Raw genomic sequence first — 25282 nt, forward strand, 5'->3', positions numbered from 1 at the left:
GTATTTTCTGAAAATTGTGAGTTGAAAAAATGTGAGAAGTTTCTTAAAATATCACAATGTATTTTAAAATAACTTAACTATATGCTACAGTTCACGGAGCTAGTAGTTTTATCAAACGCTAACGTCAGAGGGGTGCTTATAATACTGCTATATTACAGGTTTTAGCATATGGAAATGTAATAAGTGGTCGAAAATAACATACGTTTAGAAATGTTGCGCACATTAATATTGCTTTTTAACATAACAAATACATAACAGAATCATGTAGGCCCTAGGCCTAATAAATCAAGACCATCAAGAAGCACAGCTGATGTTTTTACATGCATGGCGAAATCGACCCATTGGCAAAACTGGATGAATCAACGTTGTTTCCATAAAATCTATGCAATGATGAATCAACGTGAAACTGATTGGATTTGCAAAAAGTCAAGGTAAGGGCATATTTTTTTCCCGACCCAACCTAAAACCAATGACATGGTGACATTTGATTTAAAGTTATATTCACATTATTTGACAACTCAACCAAATGTAAATCAAAACTAGACGAACTGACGTCTGTGCAGTGTGGAGGTATTATTTACATAAGCCCATGCATTTTAGCGCTTTTCTACTTCATTGCATTTGTTTAGAATTATTCCAAAGCAGTTACATTAAGGCTTGATGCTTTTGGGAAAACCATTAAATTATGGTCAATTAGGCATGTCAAATAGCAGAAACAATGCTGGATGCTGATAAAATGATTTAGGCTAAAGTAGCCGAAAATCAATTAAAGGGAAGCAACAATTCCAAATGTATTTTTATTTATTTAAGTGCTACATTTATAGTTGTATCTTTGGGATTGCACTAGTATGCAATATTCATTTCAATTTAAGCAGCCAGGAAAACGTTATAATTTACTATGACAATATAGTAGGACAAAGACAACCCAAATAAATGCCTACAATAGACATGGAAATGAAAATTGTTTGAATGACACTTGAATGAGATGCAAGTGCAACCAGAGACTGAAATAATGACAAGCGACGATCATGTACTTTTAAGGCAAAATGCAAGTCCTCAATGTTCATGATTCTACTAACTTTTTTAAATTTTACTAACAGTGCCTTGCAAAAGTATTCATCCCCCTTGGCGTTTTTCCTATTTTTGTTGCATTACAACCTGTAATTTAAATGGATTTTTATTTGGATTTCATGTAATGGACATACACAAAATAGTCCAAATTGGTGAAGTGAAATGAAAAAAATAACTTGATTCAAAAAAGTATACTAAATAAATAATGGAGAAGTGGTGCGTGCATATGTATTCACCCCCTTTGCTATGAAGCCCCTAAATAAGATCTGGTGCAACCAATTACCTTCAGAAGTCACATAATGAGTTAGATTGCACACAGGTGGACTTTATTTAAGTGTCACATGATCTCAGTATATATACACCTGTTCTCAAAGGCCCCAGAGTCTGCAACACCACTAAGCAAGCGGCACCATGAAGACCAAGGAGCTCTCCAAACAGGTCAGGGACAAAGTTGTGGAGAAGTACAGATCAGGGTTGGGTTATAAAAAAATATCTTTGGAGCACCGTTAAATCCATTATAAAAAAAAATGGAAAGAATATGGCACCACAACAAACCTGCCAAGAGAGGGCCGCCCACCAAAACTCACAGACCAGGGAAGGAGGGCATTAATCAGAGAGGTAACAAAGAGACCAAAGATAACCCTGAAGGAGCTGCAAAGCTCTACAGCAGAGATTGGAGTATCTGTCCACTTTAAGCCATACACTCCACAGAGTTGGGCTTTACGGAAGAGTGGCCAGAAAAAAGCCATTGCTTAAAGAAAAAAATAAGCAAACATTTGGTGTTCGCCAAAAGGCATGTGGGAGACTCCCCAAACATATGGAAGAAGGTACTCTGGTCAGATGAGACTAAAATTGGCGCAAACCCAACACCTCTCATCACCCCGAGAACACCATCCCCACAGTGAAGCATGGTGGTGGCAGCGTCATGCTGTGGGGATGTTTTTCATCGGCAGGGACTGGGAAACTGGTCAGAATTGAAGGAATGATGGATGGCGCTAAATACAGGGAAATTATTGAGGGAAACCTGTTTCAGTCTTCCAGAGATTTGAGACTGGGACGGAGGTTCACCTTCCAGCAGGACAATGACCCTAAGCATACTGCTAAAGCAACACTCCAGTGGTTGAAGGGGAAACATTTAAATGTCTTGGAATGACCTAGTCAAAGCACAGACCTCAATCCAATTGAGAATCTGTGGTATGACTTAAAGATTGCTGTACACCAGCGGAACCCATCCAACTTGAAGGAGCAGGAGCAGTTTTGCCTTGAAGAATGGGCAAAAATCCCAGTGGGTGAATAGTTATGCACACTGAAGTTGTGTTTTTTTGTCTTGTTTGTTTCACCTCAAAAAATATTTTGCATCTTCAAAGTGGTAGGCATGTTGTGTAAATGAAATGATACAAACCCCCCAAAAAATCAATTTTAATTTCAGGTTGTAAGGCAACAAAATAGGAAAAATGCCAAGTGGGGTGAATACTTTCACAAACTACTAAGTTCTGGCCACATTATTTCCACAGGAAAGGATGAATGATTCAGTGTATATTAGTGGTTTAAAGGTAATTGAAGTTTGTATTTCAACATGTTTAATGTCATGTAACAAGCTTGGTTGAAATCTTGTCACCATGTAAAGTACTGAATTAGCCTATTTCTTCCTCCATTCCTTACCAGTGATTAGGCAAAAGTTGAGAAACGTTCCCAAAGTTCCAGGAATCAGCCAAACAGGATTTCTGGAGAACGTATTCACTTAAGGACATTTTACGGAATCTCGCAACCCCTGAACATGAAGTGGCACTAATTAATTCCAAAACTTGGTAAAAAACATAAAACAAAATGTTACAAATATTTGAATGGATATGTTAAGGACTATGCCACATCTTACACTGGGAATTACTGATGGGCGACCGTTAAAACAAAATCCATAAGCATGGTTTTAGGTATGATCTTGACTGTTTAAAATTAAGCAAACAAATTATTACACAACTGTACAGAAGTCAAACATTTTGTTCTTCAATGAAAATCATTGAAACAATCTAATTCCTGAAAATGTGGCTCACTGACTACAACAATCGATTCACTGACAGTGACATCCTCGTAGCTTCCTATTACATTAAAACAAGTTAATTATATTAACCAGTTAATTTTTTTCAACCAGTTTCTTCCAGTTTAGATAAATTCAATCACGTTAATACAGTTGTCCTAGAAGCGTAAGAGCACTTACACAATGGTTATTATTATACTGGACATAGGCAAAAATCAGTCTAGAGTCCATAGCACCGAGTAGAAAAATAAATAATGCAGATATAAAAGATAAACGTCTATATTCGCTCAAAGAACAAATATGCGTTACAGCAAATCAAACACATAACAATCCAACTGAAATATGGCAATGCCACCTTTTCACTAGTAGTGGTGTATTGTCCATCATAGTGTCTTCAATATACCTTTTTGTTTATATACCACTTGCACATTTTGCCAGTTTGTAAAATATACATTAACCAGAAGCCAAGAACACTTTCAAACAGGACCAATGCTTCTAGTAAATCTTTAACATCACCAATACATAACATCTAAGCCAGTCTATTACAAAGATGAGTAAAAAAACTAAAACATGATTTCAAATAAATAAAAAACCAAGACCTAACCTAATATACATAAACTTTAAAAACTTCACAACGGTTTTACGTTTCTCATTAATATACATAATCTCCTCATAACAACCAACGATTGACGACCTTCAGGAACACAACGGTCATTGTCAAGAAAAATACAAGCAAACAAACGAGCAAGTAGTTTTTAAAAAAAGAAAGTGAAAAATCCGTGACTAAGCCACCGACTTTTCCGTTTTCTTCCTTCGCCATCGCACACACTCAGTGCAGCGCGGAGGAGGACGGCGTCTCCGATGGGATGCCCACCAGGGTGGGGGGTGGCTGGCTGGAGCCTGGGCACCCTGTGGAGGTGGGGGCTGAGGTCAGGGCAAGTGGCCGGGGATTGAGGCGCGGGGGCGGGGGGTTGGAGGGCCGGATGAGTGGGGGGGGCTGGTGGAGCGTGGGCCGGGGCTGGAGGAAGCGGGCCTGCTGCTGGAGAGGGGGCGGCTGCCTGTGGAGGGCCGGGGTGGCCGGCAGAGAGGGCCGTAGGAGCGGGGGCGGCTGGTTGAGCGAAGTTGCCGACGACGTCACCAGGGTCTGGGAGGTTGCCGAGGAAGTGGCAGCGGGAGAAGGGCCTGACGAGGGGGTCACCTGGCCCTGGAAGAGAGAGGCGTGAGTTGAGATTTCGGACCAAAACCGATGGGCAATACATTACAGCATACAGTGGGGAGAATAAGTATTTGATACACTGCCGATTTTGCAGGTTTTCCTATTTACAAAGCATGTAGAGGTCTGTAATTTTTATCATAGGTACACTTCAACTGTGAGAGACGGAATCTAAAACAAAAATCCAAAAAATGACATTGTATGATTTTTAAGTAATTAATTTGCATTTTATTGCATGACATAAGTATTTGATACATCAGAAAAGCAGAACTTAATATTTGGTACAGAAACCTTTGTTCGCAATTACAGAGATCATACGTTTCCTGTAGGTCTTGACCAGGTTTGCACACACTGCAGCAGGGATTTTGGCCCACTCCTCCATACAGACCTTCTCCAGATCCTTCGGGATTCGGGGCTGTCGCTGGGACTTACGGACTTTCAGCTCCCTCCAAAGATTTTCTATTGGGTTCAGGTCTGGAGACTGGCTAGGCCACTCCAGGACCTTGAGATGCTTCTTACGGAGCCACTCCTTAGTTGCCCTGGCTGTGTGTTTCGGGTCATTGTCATGCTGGAAGACCCAGCCACGACCCATCTTCAATGCTCTTACTGAGGAAAGAGGTTGTTGGCCAAGATCTCGCGATACATGGCCCCATCCATCCTCCCCTCAATACGGTGCAGTCGTCCTGTCCCCTTTGCAGAAAAGCATCCCCAAAGAATGATGTTTCCACCTCCATGGTTCACGGTTGGGATGGTGTTCTTGGGGTTGTACTCATCCTTCTTCTTCCTCCAAACACGGCGAGTGGAGTTTAGACCAAAAAGCTCTATTTCTGTCTCATCAGACCACATGACCTTCTCCCATTCCTCCTCTGGATCATCCAGATGGTCATTGGCAAACTTCAGACGGGCCTAGACATGCGCTGGCTTGAGCAGAGGGACCTTGCGTGCGCTGCAGGATTTTAATCCATGACGGCGTAGTGTGTTACTAATGGTTTTCTTTGAGACTGTGGTCCCAGCTCTCTTCAGGTCATTGACCAGGTCCTGCCGTGTAGTTCTGGGCTGATCCCTCACCTTCCTCATGATCATTGATGCCCCACGAGGTGAGATCTTGCATGGAGCCCCAGACCGAGGGTGATTGACCGTCATCTTGAACTTCTTCCATTTTCTAATAATTGCGGCAACAGTTGTTGCCTTCTCACCAAACTGCTTGCCTATTGTCCTGTAGCCCATCCCAGCCTTGTGCAGGTCTACAATTTTATCCCTGATGTCCTTACACAGCTCTCTGGTCTTGGCCATTGTGGAGAGGTTGGAGTCTGTTTAATTGAGTGTGTGGACAGGTGTCTTTTATACAGGTAACGAGTTCAAACAGGTGCAGTTAATACAGGTAATGAGTGGAGAACAGGAGGGCTTCTTAAAGAAAAACTAACAGGTCTGTGAGAGCCGGAATTCTTACTGGTTGGTAGGTGATCAAATACTTATGTAATGCAATAAAATGCAAATTAATTACTTAAAAATGTGATTTTCTGGATTTTTTTTAGATTCCGTCTCTCACAGTTGAAGTGTACCTATGATAAGAATTACAGACCTCTACATGCTTTGTAAGTAGGAAAACCTGCAAAATCGGCAGTGTATCAAATACTTGTTCTCCCCACTGTATATACGGTTGCCTAACCCTCTTCCCGGAGAGCTACCCTCTTGCAGGCTTTCACTGCAACCCTTACCTAGGACAATCCTAGATTCACAGCTGAATCAGTTGTTACAAAAGACATGGAGCAAAAGCCTGCATACCCAGTAAAGTAGCTCTCCAGGAGGAGGGATAGCCACTTGACTGGTCTTGACATTGAATGACATGTTGGAATACCAGATTTAAGATCAATTTAACAAATGTCATTAGCAGTCATATTGGATATCAGGTTATGAAAATAAGCCTGGCACCTGTTGTATTTTGTTTCCTACTTAGCTAATTGACAAGGTAGCCATGAAGGCATATACACTATATATACAAAACTATGTGGACACCCCTTCAAATAGGTGGATTTGGCTATTTCAGCCACACCCATTGCTGACAGGTGTATAAAATCCAGCACACAGCCATGGAGGAGGAATAATGGTCTCGGGCTGTTTTTCATGGTTCGGACTAGGCCCCTTAGTTCCAGTGAAGGGAAATCTTAACGCTACAACATACAATGACATTCTAGATGATTCTGTGCTTCCAACTTTGTGGCAACAGTTTGGGGAAGGCCCTTTCCTATTTCAGCATGACAATGCCCCCGTGCACAAAGTGAGGTCCATACAGAAATGGTTTGTCGAGATCGGTGTGGAAGAACTTGACTAGCCTGCACAGAGCCCTGACCTCAACCCCATCCAACACCTTTGGGATGAATTTGAACGCCGACTGCAAGACAGGCCTAATCGCCTAACATCAGTGCCCGGCCTCACTAATGCTCGTGGCTGAATAGAAGCAAGTCCTCGAAGCAATGGTCCAACATCTAGTGGAAAGCCTTCCCAGAAGAGTGAGGCTGTTATAGCAGCAAAGGGGAGACCAACTCCATATCCATGCCCATGATTTTGGAATGAGATGTTCGACAAGCAGTTGTCCATACTATTGGTCATGTAGTGTATTTGTTTGAAATATTAGTATTACATTATTTTCAATACTGTACAACCAGGTCATCTACCACTGCTTATGATATCTGTTAAATAATACTTAAAGCTACACGTCATGGAAGGAGTAAAAGACCATTAGTTGACATCAACCACATTTAAATATTTCTACAAGTTATCAAGTCAATGGGACATTTGTAGAATAATAAATTACAAGTGTGTATTATACACATGTGAATTGGAAATTGAGTTTTTTGCATATCCCCCCCCAGGGTTAGAATGTCCACATGCAACTAACATTGTTAGGAACTTTGGCACATAATCATAACTGCTTATGACATCTTATGCCCTGCTTATAATGATGTTAAGACACCTTTATGAAGGAATGTAAATGAAACTGCAGTGTTAGAGATTTGTTGGAGCAAACACCTGCATGCAGAGGGGGCTTGTGGGAGGACAACTCCCAAAACTAACTATAGCGAAATCACAGAAGGGGTTTCTGGGAAGGTTTAATTTGTTTTGTTTGAGGGGAATAAAGGAACGCTCCACCACCTCCTCCTCTTCTTCATCCGTACTCTTCCCAGAAGGGGTGTTGGAGCTGTTCTTCCCCTCCTCGCCAGAGGTGGCAGTGTCACCGTTGGGGGCACCAGTTCCCTGCTCCGCCTCCCACTCCTGCAGCACCTCCTCCAGGTTAAACCGGCGGCGGTAGTTCACAAAGAAGTTCTTTACCTGCCCTACCGTCTTATTACCGATAACGTCGGCAATGGCTTGGAAGTCTTTCCCGTACTTCCGGACACCTGGTGAAACAACAAATATTCTGAAATTGCACGAGGTAAACAGACTGCCGGGCCATGGACAAGAACTTGAGCCAACTACAAGCGCACAAAGAACGTAGGTTTACCTTGAACTGCCAGAAGCTGTTCATCTGTTGTCCAGCGGGCATTAACTTTTTGGTTGCACTATAACAGACAAAAAATACCTGATATTATACACTGAACAAAAAAATAAGTGCAACATGCAACAATTTCAAAGATTTTACTGAGTTACAGTTCATAAGGAAATCAGTCAATTGAAATAAATAAATTAGGGCCTAATCTATGGATTTCACATGACTGGGAATACAGATATGTATCTGTTGGTCACAGATACCTTAAAAAAAAGGTATGGGCTTGGATCAGAAAACCAGTCAGTATCTGGTGTGACCACCATTTGCCTCATGCAGCGCGACATCTCCGCATATAGTTGATCAGGCTGTTGAATGTGGCCTGTGGAATGTTGTCCCACTCCTCTTCAATGGATGTGCGAAGTTGCTGGATATTGGCGGGAACTGGAACACGCTGTCGTATACGTCGATCCAGAGCATCCCAAACGTGCTCAATGGGTGACGTCTGGTGAGTATGCATGTCATGGAAGAACTGGGACATTTTCAGCTTCCAGGAATTGTGTACAGATCTTTGTGACATGGGGCCGTGTATTATCATGCTGAAACATGAAGTGATAGTGGCGGATGAATAGCAAGTCAATGGGCCTCAGGATCTCTTCACAGTATCACTGTGCATTCAAATTGAATAGATAAAATGCAGTTGTCCGTAGCTTATGCCTGCCCATACCATAACCACACCGCCACCATGGGGATACTGTTCACAACATTGACATCAGCAAACCGCTCGCCCACATGACATCCATATATGCTGTCTGCCATCTGCCCGGTATAGTTGAAACTGGGATTCATCCGTGAAGAGCAGACTTTTCCAGTGTGCCGGCGGCCATCGAACGTGAGCATTTCCCCACTGAAGTCAGTTACGACGCTGAACTGCAGTCAGGTCAAGACCCTGGTGAGGACGACAAGTTTCATCAGCTGTCCGGGTGACTGGTCTGACATTCCCGCAGGTGAATTCCCGCAGGTGAAGAAGCCAGATGTGGAGGCCCTGGCCTGGCGTGGTTACACAAGGTCTGCGGTTGAGGCCGGTTAGACTTAATGCCAAATTCTCTAAAACGACGTTGGAGGCGGCTTATGATAGAGAAATTAACATGAAATTACCTGGCAACAGCTCTGGTGGACATTCCTGCAGTCAGCATGCCAATTGCACACTCCCTCAATTTGAGACATGTGGCATGGTGCTGTGTTACAACTGCACATTTTAGAGTGGCCTTTTATTGTCCCCAGCACAAGGTGCACCTGTGTAATGATCATGCTGTTTAATAAGCTTCTTGATATACCACAGCTGTCAGGTGGATGGAGTATCTTGGCAAAGGATAAATGCTCACTAACAGGGATAAAGATAAACTTGTGCACAACATTTGAGGGAAATATGCTTTTTGTGCGTATGAAACATTTCTGGGATCTTCTATTTCAACTCATGTAACATGGGACCAACACTTTACATGTTGCGTTTATATTTTTGTTCAGTGTAGAAGCTAAGTGGCAATAAATGTCAAGACAACAGGTCACTCACTTCATATAAGCAACCATAATAAAGAAACGTCCATAACTAATGACTTAATCTCTTGGTAGAACTTCATTTGTAAGCTCTTACATGCTGACCACATCGCGTGCGCGAGCATTGCAAAATAAATGTACACATACATGTTATTCAATTATTGCACCCACACTGCTCGTGAGCGCCTGCGTGGCCAGGCGCTAAAATAGAACTTGGTTCTATTTGTGACGCTCAATGCGCTGCAAGTCCTGCCTCTCCCATCTCCTCATTGGTTTTTAGGAGCATCTACCCACGTGGGTGATTGAAAGATGAACTGATGTCTACGCTCCAGTCCAGTTGGTTGTGGTAATGCACCATAAAGTTGGTTGCCAACCACCATATAAAGTCCAAAGAAGAAGAAGAAGACTGAAGGAGGAGAGATTACTAGAAAACAAACTTTTACCGTTTTGTCTGTGGATTAATTGTTGGAGTAGAGGACCTTGTGCATTTCAGGTAAAATAACAACCCAATGTTTATATCCCAGGACGAATGAGCTAGCAACAGCAAACCAGCTAGCTAAATTGCCATAAATGTTTAATGCTTTTCAACCTGTCCCGAAATTAATATAATTGGTTCAGAGTTTGTTTTGATATTTCAACCTGCGTGTCCTGATCGCGTCAGGTGTGGGGTGGCAAAATCAACTTGCGCGCAATGGCGGACGCACGAGCGCGTGCGGTCTGGGTAGCATGTTAGTGATGTGTATGTTATGACCACTTATGTCACATTGCTAGGTCCCTTTCTCTCTGAAATCTAAACATTTGGCACATACCTCCGGCAGCCTGAAGTCATCAATGCCCGCTTCCATCCTGTGTTTCAGACCACTGTTCAGTTGCTTTGCATTTTGAACCTGTGGAATAAATTCCTAGTGCCTTCAGAAAGTACTCACATCCCTTTACTTTTTCCACATTCTGTTGTGTTACAGCCTGAATTTAAAATAGATTAAATTGAGATTTTTTGTCATTGGCCTACACACAATACCCCATAATGTCAGTGTAATTATGTTTTTAGAAATGTTTACAAATTAATAAAAAATGAAAAGCTGAGGTGTCTTGAGTCTAAGTATTCAACCCCTTTTATGGCAAGCCTAAATAAGTTCAGGAGTAAAAATGTGCTTACCAAGTGGCATAATAAATTGCAATAAGTGTTTAACATGTTTTTTTAATGACTACCTCAACTCTGTACCCCACACATATACAACTATCTGTAAAGTCCCTCAGTCGAGCAGTGCATTTCAAACATAGATTCAACCACAAAGACCAGGGAGGTTTTCCAATTCTTCGCAAAGAAGGGCACCTATTGGTACATACAAAATAAACAAATAAAAAAGCTGACCTTGAATATCCCTTTGAGCATGGTGAAGTAATTAATTACACTTTGGATGGTGTATCAATACATCCAGTCACTACAAAGATAAATGAGTCCTTCCTAACTCCGTTGCCAGAGAGGAAGGAAACCGCTCAGGGATTTCACCATGAGGCCAATGGAAAATTGAGGATGGATCAACAACCTTGTAGTTACTCCACAAAACTAACCTAAATGTCAGAGTAAGAAGGAAGCCTGTACAGAAAAAAATATTCAAAAACATGCATCCAGTTTGCAATAAGGCACTAAAGTAAAACTGCAAAAATATTGGCAAATTAACTTTGTTCTGAATACAAAACGCTATGCTTGGGGAAAATCCAACACAACACATCACTGAGTACCACACTTCATATTTTCAAGCATGGTGGTGCCTGCATCATGTTATGGGTATGCGTGTCATCGGCAAGGACTCTTTTTTTAGGATAAAAATAAACAGAATAGAGCTAAGTACAAGCAATATCCTAAATGAAATCCTGGTTCAGTCGGCTTTCCAACAGACTGGGAGACAAATTCACCTTTCAGCAGGACAATAACCTAAAATACAAAGCCAAATATACACTGGAGTTGCTTACCAAGACGACATTGAATGTTCCTGTGTGGTCTAGTTACAGTTTTGACTTAAATCGGCTTGGAAATCTATGGCAAGACTTGAAAATGCCTCTCTAGCAATGTTCAACTTCAACTACCAACTTGACAGAGCTTGAGGAATTTTAAAAAGAATGTGCAAATATTGTACAATCCAGGTGTGCAAAGGTCTTGGACTAACCCAGAAAGACTCACAGCTTTAATCTCTGCCAAAGGTGATTCGAACATGTATTGACTCAGGGGGTTGAATACATGTATTCAAGATAGAATTTATGAAGAATAAAACACTAACATTCGTAAAAAATTATTCTTCCACCTTGACATGAGTACTTTGTGTAAATCATTGACAAACTGACAAATCCATTTTAATCCCACCTTGTAACACAAAATATGGAAAAAGTCAAGGGGTGTGAATGCTTTTTTAAGGCACCGTACATATGCTTAGAACAACACAATGCACTAAGTAGTGCTGATCCACTAAATGACCAAAAGTATGTGGACACTTTCTCGTCAAACATCTCATTCCAAAATAATGGGCATTAATATGGAGTTGGTCCCGCCTTTGCTGCTATTACAGCCTCCACTCTTCTGGGAAGGCTTTCAACTAGATGTTGGAACATTGCTGCGGGGACTGGCTTCTATTCAGCCACGAGAGCATTAGTGAGGTCGGGCACTGATGTTGGGCGATTAGGCCTGGCTTGCAGTCGGCGTTCCAATTCATCCTAAAGATGTTCGATGGGCTCTGTGCAGGCCAGTCAAGTTCTTCCACACCGATCTCAACAAAGCATTTCTGTATGGACCTCGCTTTGTGCACGGGGGCATTGTCATGGAAAGGGCCTTCCCCAAACTGTTGCCACAAAGTTGGAAGCACAGAATCATCTAGAATGTCATTGTATTGTTAAGATTTCCCTTCACTGGAACTAAGGGGCCTAGCTCCAACCATGAAAAACAACCCCAGACCATTACAGTTGGCACTATGCATTGGGGCAGGTAGCGTTCTCCTGGCATCCGCCAAACCCAGATTCGTCCATCGGACTGCCAGATGGTGAGGCGTGATTAATCACTCAGGAGAACGCGTTTCCACTGCTCCAGAGACCAATGGCGGCAAGCTTTACACCACTCCAGCCGACGCTTGGCATTGCGCATGGTGATCTTAGGCTTGTGTGTGGCTGCTCGGCCATGGAAACACATTTCTTGAAGGTCCCGACTAATAGTTATTGTGCTGACGTTGCTTCCAGAGGAAGTTTGGAAAACAGTAGTGAGTGTTGCAACCGAGGACAGACGATTTTTACACGCTATGCGTTTCAGCACTCGGCGGTCCCATTCTGTGAGCTTGTGTGGCCTACCATTTCGCGGCTGAGCCGTTGTTGCTCCTAGACGTTTCCACTTCACAATAACAGCACTTACAGTTGACCAGGGCAGCTCTAGCAGGGTACTTGTTGGAAAGGTGGTATCTTATGACGGTGCCATGTTGAAAGTCACTGAGCTCTACGGTAAGGCCATTCTACAGCCAATGTTTGTCTATGGCGATTGCATGGCTGTGTGCTCGATTTTATGCACCGGTCAGCAATAGGTGTGGCTGAAATAGTCGAATCCACTAATTTGAAGGGGTGTCCACATACTTTTGTGTGTATATACACTACCGTTCAAAAGTTTGGGGTCACTTAGAAATGTCCTTGTTTTCCATGAAAACATACATGAAATGAGTTTGAATAGGAAATATACCAAAATGCATAGGAAATGTAGTCATTGACAAGGTTAGAAATAATTATTTTTAATTGACATAATAATTGTGTCCTTCAAACTTTGCTTTCGTCAAAGAATCCTCCATTTGCAGCAATTACAGCCTTGCAGACCTTTGGCATTCTTGTTGTCAATTTGTTGAGGTAATCTGAAGAGATTTCACCCCATGCTTCCTGAAGCACCTCCCACAAGTTGGGTTGGCTTGATGGGCACTTCTTACGTACCATACGGTCAAACTGCTCCCACAACAGCTCAATAGGGTTGAGATCCGGTGACTGTGCTGGCCACTCCATTATAGACAGAATACCAGCTGACTGCTTCTTCCCCTAATAGTTCTTACATATTTTGGAGCTGTGCTTTGGGTCATTGTCCTGTAGTAGGAGGAAATTGGGTACAATCAAGCGCCATCCACAGGGTATGGCATGGCGTTAAGAAATGGAGTGAAAGCATTACCCTGTACAAATCTCCCACTTTACCACCACCAAAGCACCCCCAGACCATCACATTGCCTCCACCATGCTTGACAGATGGCATCAACCACTCCTCCAGCATCTTTTCATTTGGTCTACGTCTCACAAATGTTCTTCTTTGTGATCCGAACACCTCAAACTTCGAATTGTCTGTCCATAACACTTTTTTCCAATCTTCCTCTGTCCAGTGTCTGTGTTCTTTTGCCCATCTTTTCTTTTTATTGGCCAGTCTGAGATAAGACTTTTTCTTTGCAACTCTGCCTAGAAGGTCAGCATCCCGGAGTCGCCTCTTCACTGTTGAAGTTGAGACTGGTGTTTTGCGGGTACTATTTAATGACGCTGCCAGTTGAGGACCTGTGAGGCGCCTGTTTCTCAAACTAGACACTAATGTATTTGTCCTCTTACTCAGTTGTACACCAGGGCCTTCCACTCCTCTTTCTATTCTGGTTAGAGACAGTTTGCGCTGTTCTGTGAAGGGAGTAGTACACAGCGTTGTACGAGATCTTCAGTTTCTTGGCAATTTCTCACATGGAATAGCCTTCATTTCTCAGAACAAGAATAGACTGACGAGTTAGCCTTTAATCGAACCCGCAATTGCTGTTGCTCCAGATACTCAACTAGTCTCAAGAAGGCCAGTTTTATTGCCTCTTTAATCAGCACAACAGTTTTCAGCTGTGCTAACATAATTGCAAAAGGGTTTTCTAATGATCAATTAGCCTTTTAAAATGGTGAACTTAGATTAGCAAACACAATGTGCCATTGGAACACAGGACTGATGGTTGCTGATAATGGGCCTCTGTACGCCTATGTAGATATTCCATAAAAAATCAGCCGTTTCCAGCTACAATAGCCATTTCAAACATTAACAATGTCTACACTGTATTTCTGATCAATTTGATGTAATTTTAATGGACAAAAACATTTGCTTTTCTTTCGAAAACAAGGAAATTTAAGTGACCCCAAACATTTGAACGGTGGTAGTGTGTGTGTATGTATGTATATATATATATATATATACACATATATATACATACATATACAGTGAGGGAAAAAAGTATTTGATCCGCTGTTGATTTTGTACGTTTGCCCACTGACAAAGAAATGATCAGTCTATAATTTTAATGGTAGGTTTATTTGAACAGTGAGAGACAGAATAACAACAAAATAATCCAGAAAAACACATGTCAAAAATGTTATAAATTGATTTGCATTTTAATGAGGGAAATAAGTATTTGACCCCTCTGCAAAACATGACTTAGTACTTGGTGGCAAAACCCTTGTTGGCAATCACAGAGGTCAGACGTTTCTTGTAGTTGGCCACCAGGTTTGCACACATCTCAGGAGGGATTTTGTCCCACTCCTCTTTGCAGATCTTCTCCAAGTCATTAAGGTTTCGAGGCTGACGTTTGGCAACTCGAACCTTCAGCTCCCTCCACAGATTTTCTATGGGATTAAGGTCTGGAGACTGGCTAGGCCACTCCATGACCTTTAATGTGTTTCTTCTTGAGACACTCCTTTGTTGCCTTGGCTGTGTGTTTTGGGTCATTGTCATGCTGGAATACCCATCCACGACCCATTTTCAATGCCCTGGCTAAGGGAAGGAGGTTCTCACCCAAGATTTGACGGTACATGGCCCCGTCCATCGTCCCTTTGATGCGGTGAAGTTGTCCTGTCCCCTTAGCAGAAAAACACCCCCAAAGCATAATGTTTCCACCTCCATGTTTGACGGTGGGGATGGTGTTCTTGGGGTCATAGGCAGCATTTCTCCTCCTCCAAACACGGCGAGTTGAGTTCATGCAAAAGAGCTTGATTTTGGTCTCATCTGACCACAACACTTTCACCCAGTTCTCCTCTGAATCATTCAGATGTTCATTGTCAAACTTCAAACGGGCATGTATATGTGCTTTCTTGAGCAGGGGGACCTTGCGTGCGCTGCAGGATTTCAGTCCTTCACGGCGTAGTGTGTTACCAATTGTTTTCTTGGTGACTATGGTCCCAGCTGCCTTGAGATTATTGACAATATCCTTCTGTGTAGTTCTGGGCTGATTCCTCACCGTTCTCATGATCATTGCAACTCCACGAGGTGAGATCTTGCATGGAGCCCCAAGCCGTGGGAGTTTGACAGTTCTTTTGTGTTTCTTCCATTTGCGAATAATCGCACCAACTGTTGTCACCTTCTCATCAAGCTGCTTGGCGATGGTTTTGTAGCCCATTCCAGCCTTGTGTAGGTCTACAATCTTGTCCCTGACATCCTTGGAGAGCTCTTTGGTCTTGGCCATGGTGGAGAGTTTGGAATCTGATTGATTGATTGCTTCTGTGGACAGGTGTCTTTTATACAGGTAACAAGCTGAGATTAGGAGCACTCCCTTTAAGAGTGGCAAGGTGCTCCATCATGCTGGAAAAGGCATTGTTCGTCACCAAACTGTTCTTGGATGGTGTGCTCCTAATCTCAGCTCGTTACCTGTATAAAAGACACCTGGGAGCCAGAAATCTTTCTGATTGAGAGGGTGTCAAATACTTATTTCTCTCATTAAAATGCAAATCAATTTATAAAATTTTTGACATACGTTTTCTGGATTTTTGTTGTTGTTATTCTGTCTCTCACTGTTCAAATAAACCTACCATAAAAATTATAGACTGATAATTTCTTTGTCAGTGGGCAAACGTACAAAATCAGCAGGGGATCAAATACTTTTTTCCCTCACTGTATACATACACATATATACATTTTACATTTACATTTTAGTCATTTAGCAGACGCTCTTATCCAGAGCGACTTACAGTTAGTGAATACATATTATTATTATTTATTTTTTCATACTGGTCCCCCGTGGGAATCGAACCCACAACCCTGGCGTTGGAAACGCCATGCTCTATCAACTGAGCTAAATCCATGCCGGCCATTCCCTCCCCTACCCTGGACAACGCTAGGCCAATTGTGCGCTGCCCATGAGTCTCCCGGTCGCGGCCGGCTGTGACAGAGCCTGGATTCGAACCAGAATCCTGTTTCCATTGATCATCCTTGAGATGTTTCTACATATACATACATTTATACAGTCGTGGTCAAAAGTTTTGAGAATGACACAAGTATAGGTCTTCACAAAGTTTGCTGCTTCAGTGTTTTTAGAGTTTTTTGTCAGATGTTACTATGGTATACTGAAGTATAATTACAAGAATTCCATAAGTGTCAAAGGCTTTTATTGACAATTACATTAAGTTTATGCAAAGAGTCAATATTTGCAGTGTTGACCCTTCTTTTTCCAAGACCTCTGCAATCCGCCCTGGCATGCTGTCAATTAACTTCTGGGCCACATCCTGACTGAAGGCAGCCCATTCTTGCATAATCAATGCTTGGAGTTTGTCAGAATTTGTGGGTTTTTGTTTGTCCACCCGCCTCTTGAGGATTGACCACAAGTTCTCAATGGGATTAAGGTCTGGGGAGTTTCCTGGCCATGGACCCAAAATTTCGATGTTTTGTTCCCCGAGCCACTTATCCTCATCAGTCTACACACAATACCCCATAATTACTAAGCGAAAACAGGTTTTTAGAATTTTTTGCAAATGTATTAAAAATAAAAAACAAATACCTTATTTACATAATTATTCAGACCCTTTGTTATGAGACTCGAAAATTTAGCTCAGGTGAATCCTGTTTCCATTGATCATCCTTGAGATGTTTCTACAACTTGATTGGAGTCCACCTGTGGTGAGTCCACCTGTGGTAAATCCAATTGATTTGACATGATTTGGAAAGGCACACACCAGTCTATAAAAGGTCCCTCAGTTGACAGTGCATGTCAGAGCAAAAGCCATGAGGTCGAAGGAATTGTCTGTAGAGCTCCGAGACAGGATTGTGTTGAGGCACAGATCTGGGGAACGGGTACCAAAAAAGATCTGCAGCATTGAAGGTCCCCAAGAACACAGTGGCCTCCATCATTCTTAAATGGAAGTAGTTTGGAACTGCTAAGACTCTGAATGTCCTTTAGTGGCCCAGCCAGATCTCGGACTTGAACCTGATCGAACATCTCTGGATACAGGTGTGCCAAGCTTGTAGCGTCATACCTAAGAAGACTCGAGGCTGTAATCACTGCCAAAGGTGCTTCAACAAAGTACTGAGTATAGGGTCTGAATACTTATGTAATTATGATATTTCATTTAATTTTTATACATTTGCAAAAATCTCTAAAAAACAGTTTTTGCTTTGTCATTATGGGGTATTGTGTGTAGATTGATGAGGGGAAAAAACGATTTAATCCATTTTAGGATAAGGCTGTCACGTAACAAAATGTGGAAAGAATCAAAGGATATGAATACTTTCCGAATGCACTTGTATGTATGTATGTATGTATGTATGTATGTATGTATGTATGTATGTAAATTATATATAGTGTATTTATCTTTTACTTTCAGGATACAACCAAAGATTCTCAAGCACTAAGGCGAAGGTAGCCTAGCGGATAAGAGTGTTTGGCCAGTTACCGAAAGGTCGCTGGTTCAAATCCCTGTGCAGACTAGGTGAAAATATGTGCCTTGAGCAAGGCACTTAACCTTAATTGCTCCTATAAGTCGCTCGGGATAAGAGCGTCTGCTAAATGACTAAAATGTACTGTGAAAAAGCCTCAACTCAAGCACCTTGAGGACCCAGGTTGCCCTGCTCACCTGTCTTTTGAGGCCCACCAGCTCCATATCCAGCTGCCGAAGGACAGTGTTGGCAGCGCTGGAGCTGCATGACACTGCCACCACATCCTCCTGGGTCAGGTACATGCCCTTGGGCGGCCGACACTTGGAACGCTGCGAGTGGTGCCGGTGCATGAGCGTCAGGTGCTCCCGTCGGCCGAGCCCAATCTTGGAGGAGCTCAGGGGCTGGGGCTCCGTGTGGCTCTGGAGAGGCACGGGTAAACTTTCTATTAGCTGTCATAACTGTTCGTAACATCTATTGCGTCATTGTTAGGACATCACTTTTGTTGGACTAATGACAGCTGGAGGTGCCAGAAAATAAGCAGAAGGAGAAAAATAAAAAGTTTTTGTCAAATTCATCCAAAGTCGACGAGGCGGTCATAACAATGTTTTAAGAGGTATAATAAAATGGGAACGCTGCACACTGCTGTTCATGCTCCCAAGTGATTTTATTGATACGTTTCAACCCTTCATCAGGCATCCATGAAAAATCACCTTGGAGCATGAACAGCAGTGTGGCGTTTTCCTTTTAATTGTTCATGAGTTCACCTATAACTCCAGCACCTGCAAAGAAGTACCTGGCTGTGCGTATGTTCTGAAGCTTTTGCACGTTATAAGAAGTGTCATATTAAAGTGAGACTCAGCGATATGACGTTGCCACGAGCAGCACCACTGATATTCAGATGAGCGCAATGCAAAACTTTGCTCTCACAGTCCCAGAGTATCTGCACATGTGCGTGGTAGAGTCAAAATGGAGCCGAACTCGCCCCGCGCCGGCCACATCAATTCTGAGCCCCACCCGATATCAAGACAGATTTTCTCTGCAACCCGACCCACCAGCATAGAATTGTTCCAAGAGCCGATCTGTGACCCGCCAAATAACAATTTTTAAAAAATGACCAGAGTATTAGGCTATTTCCCTTCCCTGCATGAAAGAATTTGTCTGCATGTCTATTCAACATTTGGATAAAAGGAAACCATGCCATGAATTAAGAATGATAGACTTATCTTATTTTCATAATGCGATGCGGCGCACATTGACAATTAAAATCGCTTTGAAAAAAGCCTTCTAATTAGCCTTCTTACCTAATGAAAGCCTATAAGCGACATAACAAAACAATACTTTTACATGCAATATTGTTAAGTTAATCAAATAGTTTAATTGAAACTTAAATAAACAACTCCCAGAATCGAATAAGCTATAGGATGCAAAAAGCTTACATTTATTTAGTAGGTTTAGACTTTATATAGCCTGCGTATGGTCTAAATTAACAAAAGCTTGAATTCATGTAATAATTCATTGATAATTAACGGAATTATCGTAAACGAATACCTGCTTGCACTTTTGCAGGCTGTGTATCTATATACTGGGTTGTTGTCCTCCTTGTGGTCCTCTGTAGCTCAGCTGGTAGAGCACGGCGCTTGTAACGCCAAGGTAGTGGGTTCGATCCCCGGGACCACCCATACACAAAAATTTATGCACGCATGACTGTAAGTCGCTTCGGATAAAAGCGTCTGCTAAATGGCATATTTATTTTGTCCCCAATGACTACAAAATCCTTCCAAACCGGGGATTTTCACTCACGGAGCACCTGTTTCCACGATGGTGCAATCCACCATCATAACCTTTCTTTCTATTTCTCCTGTTACGTTAGCCATTTTTGCGTGAGCTAGGAGTCAGGGGAAATAAACTTGCCAACGTATTGCCGCGTTGCAGAAGGAAACGTAAGCTCTGCACGTGGACAAATTAGGAACGTTTCAGCACCACACAAATAATGGACAGTTCCCTGCTCCACTCTCGCTGCCTGGCTGGTAGCCTAGGTAGGCTATGTCTGCCTCACTGCTCACATAATGGAATTCGCAACAATTCAACAATCTCCTGGGTTTGTAAAATAAATCTTGATTTAAAACGTCTGACCTGCAATATAATTGTTCAGAACCGCGATCCGACCCACGGGTTGAAATAACGTTTTCATTCCACCCGCCAGCTGATTCTTTTGTGGGTCAACCGTGGGTATCCAACCCGATGCAGGACTCCAGTGCATGGGTGCGCTTCCCACTGTTACAACGTGATAGCTATGGAACAAAAACTGTGTACAAGTTTAGCCTCGTGCTTCAAACGCTCTTAGTTGTTGCGGAAATCGGCCCTATGTTGCGGTTTACTTTATGCATCGTTTACTGTACCTTTTAAGTGTGACCTTTGTTACTAACCCAATAACTAGCCTACGGATATTGTTGCACTCGCTTTGTCTAGTGGTCCTAGGCCTAGTTATATGGTCTGTAACCTGAATGTGTGCATTTGTGAGAAATCAGCATTTGAGGACCATGTTGGATGCACATGTGCCCAAGGACACTGCAATCTTACCTTGGTCCAGGGCCAGCTCTGTCTCTCTTGACCTCTTGGTCATCCAAGTGGATTATTATTTGTTCAGATGGTGATGAAAGTAAATGTATACAAAAAGGAAACCACAAACAGGCATGACTAAACTAAAGATTCAAAACCAAATGAAAGGCCTCATGGCCAACAAACCTACTAGCAGCCTCACAGCTTGCAAGCTGGGACACTGACTGATGATCACCCTAATTGTCAGCACCTGATTTGCTTATCAAGCAGGCTCAACACCTGGATAAGACTGCTGTCACCTGGGGATGGAGTGTGGAGGTGTATCCTGGATAGTGTGTTTGTCTACTGTATGTCCTAACATTAACCTTCCCCCCACATCATAACTCTACTGCTCATTGTAAGTGAATGCTGGTCACTGATTAAAAGTGTATCCGCTATTACTTTTTGATCTATCCCAACTGACATTCCATCAGTTTAAATTCTAAAGTTTAGATAACGTACCTCTTTTTTCGTCTCCTTGGTGGGGTCATAATCGCTATCGTTTGCTTCGATGGGGTTGGCCTCCTCCATTTCTTCATCACTAATGTCAAGAAAAGCCAATCATTATTGGACTCCGACCACTTGGAATTCACCGACAGTAGTAAAAGCTGAGCTACAACTCTTACCTTTCATCTTGGGCATTTCGGTTTGCTAGCTTTCTGGCCTGGCGGTCCATCAGGCTGGTTCTGGACCGGGTCTTCTTCCAGGAGTAGTAATACTTCACAAGACTGGATATGGATTTGTCTGGTAACTACAACAGATGAGAAAATGGTACCAAATGACCGTTTATACTTACATTAAAGCTGGGATTCAATCAAAGGAGCGTTGTCGAAGGCGCACAATGCGCCTTTTAAAGGCAATCACCCCAACGTTCGCAGAGATTGCATTCAAGGTGAATGCGGATGTTGGCTCAAGTGTAAATTACCTTAAAGTCAACTGCAATATTCATCCAGACTGCTGTGTACACTACTGGTCAAAAGTTTTAGAACACCTACTCATTCAAGGGTTTTTCTTTATTTTTTACTATTTTCTACATTGTAGAATAATAGTGAAGACATCAAAACTATGAAATAACACATATGGAATCATGTAGTAACCAAAAAAGTGTTAAACAAATCAAAATATTTTATATTTGAGATTCTTCAAATAGCCACCCTTTGCCTTGATGACAGCTTTGCACACTCTTGGAAAAACCCTTGAATGAGTAGGTGTTCTAAAACTTTTGACCGGTAGTGTATGTTTGTATGAACAGTACACAGACACACATTCAAGTAAAATAAACTGTATATTAATGTATGTTACCATTTGTTGAATCCTGTGGAAGCTTTTTCCGTGGAAGCTGAAGGCTTGTTCGAACAGCACCTTATCCTCCACGGTCCACTCGTCGGGGAAGGGGGTAAAGTTGGGCAGGTCTGCCAGGGACTTCTCAATGTTGTGCTTGTGCCAGAACAGCATGCCCAATGCCTGTGGGGGACAGCAACGAGTGGAGTCCACTGAGAATGGACACCAGGCAGGTCTATGGGGCTTCACTGAGCCAGTAATGCTTGAGCAACAGAACTAGAATAGGTAGAGTAGGTATTCCCCTAAATAACATTTGAATATGTTATTTTTAAGTATGTCGTGGTAGTTTATTAATACATTGTGGGTCAAATTTACTGAGCTTTCACACCGGTGTAAATTTTAGGCCTGTCCGGGGGGATTGGAAAATGTAATATGAATGTTAAAATTGGGAATATGCTTCAATAGGGTTAAAACAATGGAAATTCTGTTTAAAGTTTTTCATATGATTTTGAAAAATAAGGTGGATTCTCTGCATTGGTGAAAAAGCTTAGTAAATGTGGCCCTATGTACTTGCCTAATAATCCTAAACAGCAGACATACCTGCTCAACATTATATCCATGCTTCTCTTTTGCAATGGCAATATATTCATCCACTGTGGAGAAAAATCATAGTTTAATTAAACTACTTAAGAAATAGTTTAAAAATATTATAAATATTTTTGTAAAATCTAGTTTTGGTTGCCTTTAGAAATAAGATGCTTGTGAAAACCAAACTGACTTACATTTTGGGTCGACAATGGTGTGGTATGGAGACCACACCAACATACCCCCACTATCTTTTTCACTGTACTTGTTAGAACCTACAGAAAAATATATAATACATAATTAGAAAAAACACATCATTTTCATATAGTGTTATTTCATGTCATTTTAACAGCCTAATTAAAGCAATACATGCAGGACTAAAGAGACTGCTTTATTGTTGTTAAAATATTGTTTAGATAGCAACAAAAAGCCAATTCAGTTGAAGGAAACCAATAGTAGCCTACGGTGGGCAAGTATAGCCTCGGAATAGAAATGTGTTTCAAAACGCTTCTATAGACCAAACATCGAAAACATCTTTCAATGGGCCATAATTCTCTACACATCTGGCTCAATTCTCAAATAAAAGCCTACTGACTATGTGTTGTAAAGTAAGAAGGTTAATGTAAATGTACTGTCATAACCTATACCGAGGCTACCACCAGAATACAGTCAGTTAGATCCAACATAACCTTACCAGGATCAAATTCTGGTATATTGGCTTGATAATCGGATCCCACACGCATTCCGACATCTGCAATAAGGAAAAATGTGTATAACACATTAATACACACATTTTTTTTCTGTTTTTCGCGTTCAAAATAATACATACAGTGTGACATGCAAAACGGGTGTTCGAGGCTATACCGTGCTCGTCGTCACTGCCGCTCTCATCAGAAAAATGTCCATTCGATGCATTTGAAGGGCTTTTTGTTCCGTTTGAGCGTCCCTTCCCTAGATACTCCGACCCTTTATCCATCATTCCAGGCATTTTTACGTATCTTTGTGGGTTCTCCTTGGGAGAATACCTAATAAAACCATGCAATGTATATTTTTTCACAGCCTGTCTTTTTCAATAACTCCCACAGCTACGCAGCTGTGTGACACTGTGCCATAGTCCAGTATTAATCCACCATTTTTTGTATATTACGGTTTTACGCAGATATATTTAAAATTATTTTCCCAAGCCTGTTCCTGAGTCTGATATTGTTAGTTTTTACTGTAATTCATGACTTGTATCTGTTCAGACATGCAGTAATTGAATATTCAAAATCAGAAGGAACTAATTCGTCTAGCGGAAGGACTTTTACGCACTTGGTTATATGAAGCCAAACTGCGGCTCTGCGTGCGCGGGTGAAAATGGAGTTGTTTACAGTCACGCTCGGTAGACGAATAGGCTACAACAAGAATATAATTTGTTACAATTTCTTACACATAATATATGATACGTCTGTTTTGGATACATTGGATGCGTTTTGTAAACCCAATATAGAACATGAGGCTCTTTTTGAAAGCCTTTATTCACAGAATCGTCAACACAGCATTTTTTTACATTTCAACGTAGGCTATTTTTGACTTGAATGTTTTGCAAATATAAACAACTCTACGTTTGCAATTATGGCCCCATAGTAGGCTAATGAGAAGTAGAGGAATATAGCCCAACTGTACGAAATAAAAAGCGAAATAAAATAACCAGTCGTTTGGGTAGCCTCTTTTTATTCTGAATACTGTCGTTGGTTTGCCAGCAGATGGAGACAAAAGACAACTAGCCTATTTCGAGAGATCCCACAATTAATTGTTCATTTGGTTTTCGAATGTAACTTATTGATTTGGAAGTATAGGCCTATTAACTGTTTACTAGGCCTATGTAACCTACTTATGTCCGTGTGAGTGATGAGCTGTGACTTTGAGAGAGTTTGGAGATGGTTTTTACCATTTAGGTATCCAAAATGGGTATAAGGGCCTAATTAACTGAACATGTCAGTAGGCTATCCCTCCCAATCCACACTGGTAGACCTCATTCCGTTATCCCTTGCCCAGTCTATGAACTAAACTATGGATGCAATGGTTGGTATAAAACACAAAGACCTTTAGATGGTCTAAAGGAGGCAAACTGGATATGAATAAAGATACGAATATGGATAAAGAATTATGAAATGTCTATTTTTTTCAACTTATTAGGCAGGCCACTGTAGTGTACCAAATATGAGCTGCATTTCGGTACAAAACGGTCTCGCTCACATGTCAATTACTGTAATGTAGGCTTACATCTATTCAATGGCAAAAACATATTTTCTTCCGGGGGGATAAGTGCACTATACCACCCTTGCCATAAGGGTGCAGACCTCTTGGCAGAGGTCTTAGTACAATCACATACAGATAAACTGTTTACCCAAGATCAGGGGTCTTTTGTCACATAACAGAATATTTTATGGGTTTTTTCGTCACGATACCTACGCTACAACTCTCTTCAATCTGAATAAGCCCTACAGAATGAGATAATCGATGGTGCCATATCGAACTTGGGGTAACCACTAGGACTATCCGCAACTATCCTCTTGCTCTCTCTCTCTCTCTCTCTCTCTCTCTCTCTCTGTCTCTCTCTCTCTCTCTCTCTCTCTCAGTCTCAGTCTCAGTCTCTCTCTCACTCTCTCTCTCTCTCTCTCTCTCTCTCTCTCTCTCTCTCTCTCTCTGTCTCTCTCTCTCTCTCTCTCTCTCTCTCTCTCTCTCTCTCTCTCTCTCTGTCTCTCTCTGTCTCTCTCTCTCTCTCTCTGTCTCTCTCGGAGTAACTGATTACAT

The 25282-nt window shown here is 41.9% G+C and overlaps 1 protein-coding gene across 4 annotated transcripts; it reads right to left on the minus strand.

The window, feature by feature from the left end:
- Window positions 1-783: 783 nt before the first annotated feature.
- Window positions 784-23614, minus strand: LOC311113645 (REST corepressor 3-like). 4 transcript variants are annotated; one of them, XM_084156914.1, is made up of 12 exons: window positions 23351-23614; window positions 23181-23237; window positions 22684-22761; window positions 22502-22554; window positions 21923-22084; window positions 21247-21371; window positions 21083-21161; window positions 18220-18441; window positions 10170-10247; window positions 7822-7879; window positions 7650-7717; window positions 784-4310 (listed from the first exon to the last, which is right to left on the minus strand). In XM_084156914.1, the coding sequence occupies exons 1-12, from the start codon at window positions 23472-23474 to the stop codon at window positions 3936-3938; spliced, it is 1479 nt and encodes a 492-aa protein (XP_084013040.1). In that variant the 5' UTR covers window positions 23475-23614; the 3' UTR covers window positions 784-3935. The 4 variants fall into 4 exon arrangements, with proteins under 4 accessions (XP_084013040.1, XP_084013039.1, XP_084013042.1 ...); XM_084156913.1 differs by having other exon boundaries at window positions 7473-7717; XM_084156916.1 differs by having other exon boundaries at window positions 7382-7717.
- Between the last annotated feature and the right edge of the window lie 1668 nt (window positions 23615-25282).

Source organism: Coregonus lavaretus, assembly GCF_964263955.1.
Source record: "Coregonus lavaretus genome assembly, chromosome: 40".
Taxonomy (NCBI): Eukaryota; Metazoa; Chordata; class Actinopteri; order Salmoniformes; family Salmonidae; genus Coregonus; species Coregonus lavaretus.